The following is a 14469-nucleotide window of genomic DNA, read 5'->3' on the forward strand; positions in this document are numbered from 1 at the left end:
AGGAAGAGTTTAACCATCCTGGATAGCATGACGGAAGTGCGTGGAACCGAAAACTGGGGCCTTAAGTGTGTTTACGGCGATGTTATGCAGGGTTTAGAATTTTAACGTTACTAGACACCCACCAGTTTTGTTGCATTTTTTACTGGGTCAATAAAACCCTACCTATAATTGAAAGGCCACTGAGCACTAGACTCCTATCTGCCAGACAGTTTCTCTATAATAGAGTCACCATTTTCTGGTCAGCTGAAATAATGGAACATTTAATCGATGCAATCAGTTAAATCACATTATGATAACTTGGTAAGAGGTTACCTCTTGCATCGAGTCTTTGATTTGCGTTTAATTCATAGATTAATGTTTTTTAGATAGGTTTAAATACCTCTTAACATAGCTGATGAGTTCAAGTGGTAGTCCAGTAGGTAGAACATTGACCGGAGGGCTCGAGTTCGATCCCCAGGGGCGCCCTCGCCTTCACCCGAGCTGTGTAATTTTTCAGGCATTAGATCTTACGGGAAAATCATAGACAGCACAGGGAAAGAAAGTATTCGTGCATTCCACACGCCGTTGGACTTAATTCTAGGTGAGCTCACTCTACCCCCGCCGACAAAACCAAACTTCGGGTTAATAACTGTGGTTTCTCTCACACCCGATGCGAGTGAGTGAGTGAGAACTATCTCGTTCCCTTCACTGTTATCTCGCTACTATCGAGAACTCTGCGTTTCACCAATGCCAATTATTCACGACGACACGGGGTGTTTTGCTTGATTTTAATTCTTTCAAACCACAATAATAAACGGTTTTTATATAGATGACTCGGATTCAGGACTGCGAAGTAATCACATTTCTATTTTCATAATTATATTTTTTATTGTTTTATCATTGTTAACAATCCGATGTAAAGGTAAAAGTGCTGGTTTAAGATTAACGTGAAATAAAATTATGTAATTCGATTAAATGCAATCCGATTATACCTGAAAATAATCATGTTGTATGTAATATCATTATTTTTTCGCGGCATTCATAATTATTTATTCCAATAAAAATTAATTTTTCCAAGTAGTTGGCGAAAATCATTGTAATGTGATTGTAATTACATGATGATTACTTTAAAATTTAGCTCTCTCGGATTTTGGTGACACTCCTTACTACTTTCTCTACCTAATATTTAAAAAAACTTGATTCACGATGGCGAGTTAATAAGTACACCCATAGATGTCTCGAATTCATAGACTACATTAATTCTTGTTAGAATAGATCCCCTTCGTATTACCTTCGATACACCTAGGTCCCTCTTCTGTTCCGCACACTTCCCCCTTCATTTATTCCGAACACCACCCCTATGCTATTCCTTCCCTTTTCTCCTTTGTCCAATGTTCTCTCCTCTATCACAGTCTTCAACATCCCATTGCCAATCAAAACGCTCTGAATTCCTCCCTCCTTTATGTTTCCCGTAACAACCCGCCCACTCTCCAACCATGCCTTGGGTGCCTTCGCTTGATTTCCTATCTGCTCATTTTACTTTTGCTATCCTCCTCTACTCCCACATTACAAAAGTCGCCAATCAACTTGCTTCAAAGAGTAAGTTTCCTAGACGCACAAAACTACACTCTATACCACAGTGTTCGCTTGTATTTTCTCAACCTCCATAATCAATTCCCTACTCTCGATAGCTTCTTTGCCTGAGGTAATTTTTCTTCTAAGGTATCCTTACTACTTCGACCATTTTTGTCTAAAAATTTCAATGATAGGTAAACATTTCCACCAGCTCTAGATGATGAACTCCTGTTTCAATATTTGACTTGGTTTCTCGTTTCCAGAAAACCGAAGGATCTTTGTTTTGTTTACATTTATTATCACCCCATATTTATCACACTGACCATCCAGCTCTGCAACGATTGTAACCCCTTGGCTGGTTGGCAAACTAAAGCTTGATCGCTCGTTAACCTAAATAAATTAATGAATTCCCCACCCAATCACAGCCCTAACGCAAGTTGGCAATGAAATTCGATGGGATATTCATTAAATCTAGCAAATCCCAAGCCTCTTTCATTTCCTCCAAACACACGTTGAAAGTTACGGGTGATATGATTACACCTGTAATATGTAATTGCTACATGTAAGCATGAATTCATTGAAATATCAAAACCCAAACATTCATTAACAAGGCTAATTTTATTTTCAAAACTAACTCTCTTTCTCTTTAAATTGCCATCTAGTTTAATTGTTTTTAAGCCTTGGAGAAGTTTTTTCGCATAACCTGATGCCCGTTTCCCTTGGTACTATATTGACGGCTACTTTTACCCTTGTATTATGGTCCAAATATAATAAAACATACAATTGAAATCAAATATACAATTGGTAGAGGAAAAAGATTTAAATGCTTGAATATGGGCTTAAAAGTGGTATCATAAGGTTTTCTGGGCATGTTTCTAATTGCGATTCAGTGCAAGTTAGATATAATGTGTGTGGAGAAGATCCCCAGGAAATTAACACATAGGATATGAGTAATCAACCCGTAGGTCGGTTAGGTTGGTGATGGTAGAGTTCACCCAGTACGGCCCTATACGGCCAGTAAAAGGGCCCTGAGCCGTATACGGCCAGGAAAATTCACACATCAGGGTAGGGGGGCCAGTTCCTTTCCCTGTGCCGGTTATGGTTTCCTAGGAAGTTCTGGTACCCAAAAAATCACACAGATAGGGTGAAGCAGAGGCGTGTCAGGGAATCGAACCCGAAGGCCTCCGGTCAGTAGTCCAATGCTCTAGCTCCAGGACTATCACGTCCCACACCAATATTAAAAATGAATACCATTCAAATACATTTATTTTCCCCATAGGCAAGGTCCACAGAAAACATCTAGCTGGGGGTGCCCACAGGCCGGGATTGAACCCAGACCCTTCGTTCAGTAGTCTGGCGCTCTATACACCAAATAATCACTTCACACTCTTGGAAACATGACAGTAAAATGAAATGAGAGGAAATTCAGGAAGACTTTCGCGTCATCCAGCTGTCTCTCTAGGCAAAAGTAAAAGACAGCGTGACGAACTTAATGTTCCTGGAATTATACCAACATGTGTATCCCATGTAGTATTAGAATTCAGTTGATAACCTAGGACCCAGGTAATTAATACGTAATAGTAACACAATAGGTTTTTGGTATATATTTAGTATTTAGTACTATACTTGTAGTAATCTTTGAGCTCTATAGTGATTTAATGTTATGACAAAAATATATAATTTTAGCTCATTGAGCATTTTATTTTATTTCATTTTATGCATTTTTGAGTCACGTTTTAACCGACGCTAACTTGCATATAATCACACTACTTTTATCTTTTTCCTGAACCCTTCTTCCCCACGTACGATTAATCATACTACTGGCAGGAGGGCCCCGTGTTCAAATCCCCTAAATTTAAAGGTTTTCTGGTTAAGAAAACCACTCCGCGGTAACCGAATGGTGGCACTCAGGGAACGAGGAGCTGCCCTCTGCCCTGCCCTCTGCCCTGAGTGCATGAATTGAACCCAAGACGCCTCAGGGCTCGTTCGGTGTAAACTCCACCCTCGCCTACCAGTCGAGGGTTGATTACGGCGGATGGGTTCCGCTCGAGTCACGGGGTCATTCCATACCGTCGACGGAATTATGCATCCAAACTCAATTCTCGCTCGCCTCCTCATTGGCCGTCTCTCTTCCCCCCCGCAGGAACCCCAGCAAAACGGCCGAGGGATCGTGGACGGCGACGTATTGGCCCGTGCACACGGCCTACGGGAGGGAATACCTGACGCTGGACGCCAACACGTCGTCCACCGGCCGAGGGCCACGCCTCAGGCAGTGCGCCTTCTGGAAGAAGTACCTACCTCAGCTCGTCTCCCTTACAAGTAAGTCGGTCGACATCGCATGCCACGCACGCCGGTCAATTGCGGCCCTTGGGTGGGTAAGCTCTATTGGGAAAAGAATAAGTTGCGGGAAATGAATAACACGTGCGATAACTATTTCCGCCTACGAGTAAAAGTGAAGCTACTCTGGAGACGTGGGCACGGATTAGTTAGAGAGATGGTCGACGCCCTCAATTTTCGAGTATATTTTTGATTGTATTTCATCAGTAAAAGAAAAATACTCAATAAATTAACTTTTGGATGTTTAAAAGCATAGCATAGTATTGCAGCTAATAACCAAGGGTGTAGTTCCAAAAAAGTTCAGGCATATTCACATTTTTTTCTCGGATCTTTTCATACATTCCCAGTGCTGTGCAACCCTAGGTCACTCTAAAACGTATTCCTATTATATAAAAAATTAGCCCATAAAATATAGAGGGCAAGATCTAAAAACTAGTCAAAATCAAATGATCATGAAGTGGTGACAGACACCGACTCCAGTCGAAGCTGCCGAGTGCATCCACCGGGTTGTCGATGGAGGGTGGACGCCAAAGCGTTAAGAGGTCAGTTGGCAAAGGACGGCAGTCGGACGGTTTATGGTTCTATTCTCGGATAAACTTTTCAAATTATACTAAACACGCGAAGATTCCGCAACTTGGCGAATGGAAGCGTGTAGACGTGACTTGCACTTGGAATTCTGGCATTACGTCCGCCGCGTGGGAAACTCGCTTTGGCGATTAAGATACTTCCCCACGCTCCAGACGCAGAGGAAGTCCCCCTAAAGAATCAACTTACACCTCATAATAAACATCGAAGGAATGTTAACTAAATAAGACTTGATGTTTACCAAAGTTTAAAATCTCGTTGACATGATATCCTGAATTGGCCTGCATACATACGAAAGTGCAATGAATTTATTGCTGACAGTATTATTCGCAAATTACTCTAGGACAAGTACCGCACCACTCTCTAGTCAGTACTTTACTTTAAAGCTACTCTCCTCACAGTTGTACAGCCATTCTACAATTTAAAAAAAGGAAAATCCCAATCAGACCTATATTTTCAACTAATACTCAAATCCTCAAATTAGCCCCTAAAATAATCTCCATCTTCATTAAATTCATTTTTCCTGAATATATCCTTTAAATTCCACAGATAGTACTATTATACCAGCAAAGTCGTAATTAACCCCTAAATGCAAAAGGGCGACGTCTAACATCATCATCAACATTTTCACGGCCCTCCCAGTTAAAGTGCCAATGCGGATGATTATCCGCGAATATGGTCGGTGGTTTTACCCCAATACCGTTGAAAATGATTACAGTATGTATTATATTTCCCGATAGCACATTATATTTACTGTGAAAAGGCTTATCAATGGTCTCCAGTTTCAACGTCGCAGGTACTATCATGAAAAAATCTCAAGAGAACCTTATTTATTGTTATCGTACTTGAATGTCAAATACTGTAATATCGCTCCGATACTCCGATGCAATTTTCAGTCTTTAATGGTATCATGAGGCAGGTTGACTCATGCTCTGACGCATGTCGAACTTTCATTGCACCCATCAATTTTATTCGCTCAAGAACAATGGGTGAATCATAGCATGGTTTCCTTTATCTCACGAAACGCATTGCCGAACACCAAATCAACTACGCAGTCACAAACCATCTAATACGAATCAGCTCACATCAATCACCTCTGACCACTACCATGCTTGTAAATACGCAATGTTCCACGTCATCTTATGTAAGATTTCAAATCCTCAAATCCATAATATTTGGAAAATAACTCAGAATACGAAATAACTCAGTATTCAAATATCTCCCCAATAAAACCGATTATTTAAAAAGCCAAAATTTCTTCGAATTCCTCAGCATAGCATCCACTAAGATTGTGCAATTTCCTCTTTATTGGTTTAACCTATTGCATTTATCGCGGACGGTATTCCAAAATGTTACTTCCGATCATTCCATAACATTCTACTCATTCCCTAACATTCCACTCCCTTGTAAACTTGAACGCTAATTTGGCAACGCTATTTATAATGGGAAATGAGATTGCATTTCTAAGGTTAGGATTAAATGACACAAAAGTGCTTCCAATCTCAAAATCTAGTCTCATCGCCAGGCATCTTCTCTCAAGTAACCACATATTCAAATTCGATCAAAAGTTCTAAATTTTGAAAATAAATAAATTAAATCAGATATTCTAAAACACTTTGAAATCATCCGGCATTATTTCCTTATCATTGCATTGCTTCACGATCCATCAATGGATAACCCATACCAACCAAACAATGACTCATCCCACTCACCTCCATTTTTGACATATAGATAGATAGAGGACTTTCTATGGGCGACATTGTGACCTAATGGTCCCTTTCTTCCATTTAACCCATAGACATAAGTAAATGACTAATCCCATAGTCACACTCAAAGTAACATTCGCCTGGACTTTCAAAAATTTTCGTCACATTATAATAAATTTCGCCTAAATTGATGGGGATTTATTGGATAAGTTGAACTGTGGAATTATACGTTCTTACTACTACATATAACAGTGTACCTTTTGGGAATGTGGCCTTTACACTTTTGCAGTAGATGTTTTGTTGTCACCGCGAGGAGGCAAAAAAGGGATGAACAAGAGAAATAAAAATCGTGGTATACTATATACTATAAATGCGTGGATGAGGATAGCAGCTTGAATGAAGGAGATAACAGTATGCAACTATTTGCGAACTACAGGGTCCGTACAAGGAGTATCGGGACTGGTTCCAAAAATCAAAATTTATTGCAGCTATCATTAAAATTACTTAATAATCTTCAAAATACATTCCTTCTGCATCGATACACTTTGCTCGGCGCGTCTACCACTCGTCAAAAGCACGCTGGAAGTCGGTTTCCGAAAGACTGTTGAGAGCCTTTGTGCCAAAATTTCTTGTGAAATTTCCACCCGCCACAGTTTTTGTTCATCGCTCAAGACTTTCGGCACCCGCTTCGCGTACACTTTCCTCATCGCAAGACCCTATGTTACAATGATGTGGACGGATCCGACTGAAAGGCCGGTTTCTTCACTGGTGGTCTGTCAGAGTCCATAACGTCTGTCAGAGTCCATAACTTTTTTCACTTTGGCCACCTGAGCATCGGTTCGAGCGGTCGTCGGGCGTCCGACGCGGTGCTCGTCTTCGATGAGCTCCCGGCCTTCTTTAAACATTTTGTGCCACTCAAAAACCCTTGTGCGGCTTAAGGCATCATCCCCATAAGCCTGTTTAATGAGTTTTAATAAGGGCCTCCGACGCGGATTTCCCGAGTTTAACACAAAACTTCACAGCGTAGCGTTGCTCGACGGTTCGCTCCATGCTGGCGCGACGACACCACAAACAATCACACGTCACAAAAATCCGCCTCCTGTCTCAACGCATGCCCAGAGGCGACTGAACTTAAGTGCACCTTAGTGGTGGGGGACCCCTCTACCGAGCCGACCGGTCGGACCCCCATCCACCGCTCCGTTGAGGCTACAGCGAACCAGTCACGATACATTTTGTACGGACCCTGTATCATTGCTTGCAAGAGGAATTGAAGAGGGCCTTATTGTAGATTAGAATATTGGGTTGGTTTGTTAGGAGAGACAAGGGACTTGTCACTGCACCGTTTGGTAGCTTGTGCCCATCCAAAACCTACCTTAACCGGTGGATTATCTATAATAACAATAGTAGACACCATGATTTCAACTTGTATCTGTCATTTTCAACGTAAAAATGCCTTGTTTTTGTTTGATGCCTTGTCCACCATCGCTTGATCGATACCTATGTTTACTTCAAGCACGTTTACTTTTGAATTCAAGAACTCCATTCGCATCAAGATCACTACGTTTTTCCTCTTCTATGGCCTCCAACAGCCCCATACTAAGCTCTCGACCCGTCCGGGACAGGCGGATTTACAGCAACACCCCTTCCATAAATTAAAACATTAGTATTTTACACAACTCACTCCTGGATTGCGAATGCCAAGGAAAACTATTAAAGCAGAGAATCTAATTCCACACGGCTGTCGAACAAGTTAATTTGAAAATTTAACTATCCCTTTCTTACTCGGTGCCCACAAAATCCTTCACGAACCAAAAAGATCTGAAAAGTCAATTGACTAGTGTGTAGGTGTGTGTGTTTACCTACTGATAATTATTCATGCACCAAAAATTGTGAAAATATGTTTATTTATTGAAAATATGTATATGGTCGCCTCCTAAATTTGGGAGTAGAAAATTACTGTCACCGTGCATTATTATAAGATAAAATTTTTCACAATATAAAGGTCCGAAATAATATTTTTATACATTGCAAAATTATTGGAACAGCTTATATTTCAGTTTAGAGTGCTGAATATGGCCATTTGGACTGTTTCACAGGCGTCACAGGATTTCTAATAGATGTGTTTTTTTCGTCAGGAGACATCCAACCCCTACGTTATATCACGGTCAATCTTTTTTTTCCTGTCTGGACGCCACTGGGGCAGTATTCCGATCAGATGACCCACAGCCGCTTGCAATTCATAGCTAATATGTTATTGATGGATTTGATATTTTCAACTATACATAATTTCAAATATCTTAAATGCATGCAAATATTAAAAGTCTCAAAGTTAGAAGTTGAGGAGTTTCACATTATTATTTCGTTATTATCGCATTCCGTCTTACATCAGGCTTACAAATTAGTCATTAATAATAACCATTTTCCCTCTTTCAGCGGAACAAAACCAGACACCTGCCACCTGCCCACCGCAGACCAGCGAGGCGACATCCTCCGCAGAGCACAATCTACTCCGCGTGTTCCTCACTTTCGGAGCCACATCGGCTCTGGTCAGCCTTCTGGACATCGCCTAACCCACTTGGCGACTATCAACGCCCTGTTTTCAATCTGGATACCCCAAACGACGCTCCAAAAGCAGTCATCAGTCAACTGCGTCCTTTGATATTAAAACATAAAAATTTGAAGAAACTCGCAGATCCATAAAACCCACGTGAAACATTTCATCCAAGACGCTCGATCCCACGCGAAGTCGGTCGTTTTTCCCTCCGAGCAAGGACAGTTTGTCTGGGCAAACGAAGTCTTCGATGGAACGATATGAAAGTATATGTCGAGTATTCCCAACACTATTCTCTGCAAAGTATGGCAACAAGGATGACTTTAGTGTGTGACCCGCCACCCTGTTCCCTGAGTGCGCCATGAGGGTGGGTGCACCACTGACCTTTCCTGGCCACTCGAAAGATAACGCGAGCAAGAGGAGAGTGATTGAAACCACGGAATAAAGAAAAAAGTGACTTTCCAGACGGAGAGAGGAAAATGGAGGAGTGATATCTTTGACTAGTGTCGATGTGGTTGAAAAGTGGAATGCTGGCTAGTGATACTTCAGGTGTGGGTTGAGAAGAACTCCCATGGTTGAGAAGAAATTAAGAATGATATGCGCCTCCGAACGCCAAAGAATTGCAAAAAGAAACAGTCGATGTTTTCAAATGAAACTAAAGGGATTCTCGAGATAAGTGCAGGTTCAGCGTAGGTCGGAAGAAGTTGAAAAGATATCGACCGGCTTCGAAGTTCAAAGCGAAGAATGACTGAGAATAATATGCGAAAGAAAAGTGTTTCGGCCAAGGCCAAATGGCGAGACGTGATTAGGGAATTGCTTAGGAACATGTACGGTATATTCTAAACGAAATATGCTAGGCTTTCGGAGAATGAGGTATTGTATGGTTATACATTAATATGCGCCAAATCCCTGTAGATATTTAAAGGTTATATATAAACAAATATTATATAATATACATTTTACCTGATTTTAAAAGCAGTAGATGGAGAATTTTGGAGGATTTTGAAAAATTAAGGGAGTAACTCTGTAGACCAGGAAATGAATGTCAAGTGTTGATACTCCAAGGTGTACAGACGGGGATGGTAGCGTTGCCAGCTCGCGTGCTAAAACAAACATCTCGACGATACCTGAAATGTTCGCTAAATTGTTTTTAATGCTCTTCACGTCTTTCAAGCAGTCGGTGTTCTTTTTTTATAAACGTTGATTCGAATTTTCGATTGTTTACTTATACTTTGAGAAATTTCGGAGAGCTTGAGCCGGAAATTATGCAAAAATTGTAATTTTGCTGTACAAACTTATCGCTCATCTTGAATTGGGGTTACAGTTGCATTGATTATTTTTTCCTAATGCACTCATATTATAGAATAAATACTATAGTTAAATGAGTATCGATGCACAAAATTTTATTATTAAGACCAAATGGAAACGACATTCATTATCAGCAAACTTATATTACTGTTTATTGCTTAAAAAAATCCAATGATTCGTCTAAATTTAATTGTCGTTCATTAAACGATAGATATTCAGTAGTTTCTAACGGGGCTCTTAAAACATTACAGAAATCCTCGACAGCTTTCGAAGAAGAATAAAAAAGCTATGCATTCTCCGTTAAGGACAGCACATTTATTTAAAAACCTTCAGCACGTTTCCAGTCGTGGTCAAGTACGTAGATTTCAAATCTATATATGAGAAAAAAATAAAATTACAGTTAATTGTTCATTTTTAATCGTTATAAACGTTGATGAATCAGGCGCTCATTTCACAGTAAGTGCATAATTTCAGAGAGTTATGCCTTCAATAAAACCATTCAGCGAGTCAATTATTTACGTACCTAAAGGAGTCATCGTTGGGATTAACCAGGAAAACAGATGTAATAGATCACCCTCAAGATAAACATATCCAAAATTACGATTTTGTAATAGGTGACTGAAGCTATAAAAAATGGACATTATACCAATGAACCAACTTAAGGTGTTTTAGAATATTAAATAGTGTGCAGAGGACAACATAGCTTTTTGGAAGCTACCATACCGCTACTAATCGCACACTAATTAAATTAAAAACCTCGGATGTGATTTATCTTTTTAGTTCCAGGAAGCTAAAAGATGAGCATCCTTGAAATTGGTTGGAGCTTTCAGTGTTTCGTGCATTGCAATGCATTTCAGTGTTGACCAAAACCTTTATTCTACCTGGTTTCATTGCCACTTTAAGAAGATGACTGGTAAATCGAAACTCCTCTAGCAAAATAATTAATCCCCACGAGTGAACCATATCAAGCACGTCAATGATTTTTCCTGGTGCAAAGAAAAGAACTAGAGGCACAAGAACCAAAAGAGTATATAAGTGAAACTTTTATATTTTATTTGAGACTATTTATGAGAAATTGTGGTTAATATTTTCCTGCTCCATTCCTTCCCCTCAAAAATCTCATTTTTTTAAGCGTGCACGTTCGTAAGCTGCTAGATGTCGTATTCTGCCAAAACAAAAGAGAATTTGCTATATCACACGTAACGAATAATAAGAAAATATTACGTAAATGCTATTTCTTCAGCCTTATGTCAAGATACACAGAGTATCAGAGATGCATTAAACAATAATTTTAAACTTTGCGCTTGAAAAAAAAAGAAAAAAAATAAGCAAAAATAATTATGAAAAAATTGAAAAGGGGTTGAATGATAAAGGTTTTTATCAATTAGTTATAAATGTGAACGTAGAGTGAGGGAGGACTCCATTGTAATTACGACATGGTATATTATAGTGAACAAAATAAGAGTGTGCGAGTGGTTTAACTTACGAACCATGTGGGAATCAACAAGTGTAACTGAGTGTGCTTTTTATACGTACCTTTAACAACCAAATGGATTTTTTCCTAAGCATTGAGCTATCGCCTTTAATATACCCTTACACAAAGCCCACAAAACCTACTTCGCTGGGCACACCTTTCGCCATTGTTTCCCCTATTAAACAAAAGAATCCCACCCAACATTAACACCATCAAATGAGCAAGTAGTTCAGCCTATGTGGCATAAGTCTGAAGAAGACGCAATTAGATGGAAGTGTTGCTTCGTAAGCAGTTAGTAACGTTTGATGGGGTAATTACTGAAAGGGAATTTAAGCGGCCAGCGATCTCCCAGTACGCCTGATCAAAAACGTGTATTCAACAACCTATTCAATGGCAGTTCAAGTGTCAGACAATATCTCTTCTCTATTGTATAGTCTAAGTCACACGCACAAACACTGGAAAACAACTATGGAGATACATGGAGATTGCATGCACACATGGGAAAGGAAAGCCTAAAAAAAAGAAGGAAAGAAAGTTTTCCTATGTAAAAGTAAGAGAAAAGGACGCCTACAATTTCACTCAGCTCACTTGATCGAACGTGTAACAAATAATTCGAGTTGACTCAATTAATTTCAATTGAATCGAAACACTTTAGACAAAGGCACTAATCATAATGACAACTTAGGGTTGATTGATGGGAGAGGCCAAGGCTACTATAGCAGGGACCTGCCGACGTATGGTAACAGTTGGAAGAAATGATTAAAATGCTACGTATCAATTCCATTTTTGACCGGTATGGTTACTTTACCAACTCTATATTACTCTGGATCTCTATATTCATACTTTATTTCAATAAGTTGAATATAATTAACAAAGCCAAAGTAGGTATTTTGGATGTTGGGAACAAGTTAGCTAACATGTCATTTCCATAAACAATCTAAGCAGAGGCATACATTTAATAAGATAAATCGAATAAAGTTTACTGCCATCATCTAAATTAATTCACAAACCAAAAGTATGAAATATGTTCAATCTATAATGTTTTACATCGTATCATCTACAATTCGTTAGTAACACAATGAGTCTTAAAAGTAGTATGACAAACTGAAAAACTAGAGTAATGAGATACACACTTAAACATTGCGTTAACTTCCAGTACTAACTTAAATTATCACATTGGCATTCTATAGAATAAGAAATTATATCAATAATATGAAAATTCGTTGTGAGATTTCATCGTAAAAATATTCTTCTAATATTACCCCAATGAGTTCCCGAGGAGAGAAAGTGTGGACAAACCGACTTAAGGTTACATAATCACGATTTAATGTTACATATTACAGGTTCAAGAAAGAGAAGGAAGTCCAAAGAAGCATTTGAAGCTGGGCGGGGGAGAGGGTTTTTCATTTAGTCTCCTTGGTATACCTCCTCGGGTATATTGAGGCAGTATTTCACATACACTTTTCGAAAGTTACTCGTGCAGTCGCAATGTACAGTTTTACTCCAAAACCTCCTCGACATTGACGATAAAAAAGTTTAATAGCAATAAAAAAACTTTCGATCCACGCTGCTAAAACGATAACTATTAAGCTATTTCGATCCAAGAAATAAACCATTTCAACAACATTCCACATGTTAAAACCAACTTCCACATTAATGTTAATTGCAAGAGAAGGTCCCCCATTTTTTGGTTGATTAACCAATGAAGTATCCAAAGCAATTACTAAAAACCTTCTGTACCGATTGTGAAAAATAGGAACCAAGTAAAACTGAAGAATTCAGAGCTGGTTGGCGTAAAAGGGTAGCAAGTGACTAAACTATAACAGGTGCATTAAAAGTGAGGAATTGCGTAAGAAAGTCGCGTTAAGTATGAAGTTTGATTTCAGCCAAGTTTATTGGCGAATATTTATTTTTAAGAGTAATTCAAATGCTGGTGGACAAATAAATATAACAATAACGGAAACGTGTAATAAGTGTCATTCCGTCAGCTTTCTAAAGATAAAAATTTGGAAAAAGACTCCTTGCACGTCGATATGTAATATCGTATAGTATGCGGATCAAGAATATGACAGGAGAAAGTGCACGAATATTGCTTACGTACGTAAATAACACTCATCGACCCGTTAAGTGTCCTATGATTTCTATTATTTTACATTGCCTTTTTGCCAGTTGCAGTTACAGTTGCCTTCTTATTATTTCAAAAAATAAAATCTGAATATCTTATGCAGATGAGTGGAAGCCCAGACTTTCACACCTTAATTGCAGCGAAATAGTATCCTAATGATTTGAAAAATTCGCATTTTTTAAAACTTTTTTATCGTGTAATATAGAGTGTATAGAAATGAACACATAACGTGCAATTTACGATTTAAACATTCCTCAGCCAATTCACCGCAAGGAAAATTTAACATTAGACTCAGGAAATGTCACGGATAACTAATTATATTCTGCATTCCTCCTAAAATGGGTTAATAATATCAAAACTGTTTAATCCTCCTGCCGGTATCCGTCAGCACCAAGTGTCTTTCACGCATATGTTGTATAACGTATAGGTTGCTAATTACACATTTTTTTTATATATCCACACGCTCTGGATTTCATGCACATCTTCAGGTAATGAAAATCCCAAACCTCATCGCGCACAATTAATAAACAATGAAAATACACAACATCGTTAGCGCCGGTAATGAATTGACCCTAATTTTGCCGACGAATATTGAGGAGCGAATAAAAACACTTCCTGTCGCTCTTATTTATATTTCTAAGCAAATAAGCATAGAGGTCTCACGCAAATACCTGATGCTGGGTGTTTGTGTGTGCATATATATATATATACTTTCATAGACGTAACACGGAAGTGCCGAATAGTACAATGCACAGTAACACACAATATAGAAACACAAAAAAAGAAGAACACTCACACGTTATTTCTTGATATTTCGACGAAAAAACTC

General features: G+C 39.0%; 1 protein-coding gene across 1 annotated transcript in view; it reads left to right on the forward strand.

Moving 5' to 3' along the window:
* The window catches only part of LOC139687341 (acetylcholinesterase-like), a 136692-nt gene extending 124139 nt beyond the window's left edge, over positions 1–12553 (forward strand). The window contains exons 2-3 of the mRNA XM_071584514.1: positions 3698–3873; positions 8616–12553. Of these exons, the coding sequence (XP_071440615.1) occupies positions 3698–3873; positions 8616–8752 (313 nt within the window). The 3' untranslated portion in view covers positions 8753–12553. The remainder of the gene's footprint in view (positions 1–3697; positions 3874–8615) is intronic.
* The last annotated feature ends 1916 nt before the right edge of the window (positions 12554–14469 follow it).

Source organism: Hetaerina americana, unplaced genomic scaffold (genome assembly GCF_022747635.1).
Source record: "Hetaerina americana unplaced genomic scaffold, ioHetAmer1.1.p SCAF_19, whole genome shotgun sequence".
Classification (NCBI taxonomy): Eukaryota; Metazoa; Arthropoda; class Insecta; order Odonata; family Calopterygidae; genus Hetaerina; species Hetaerina americana.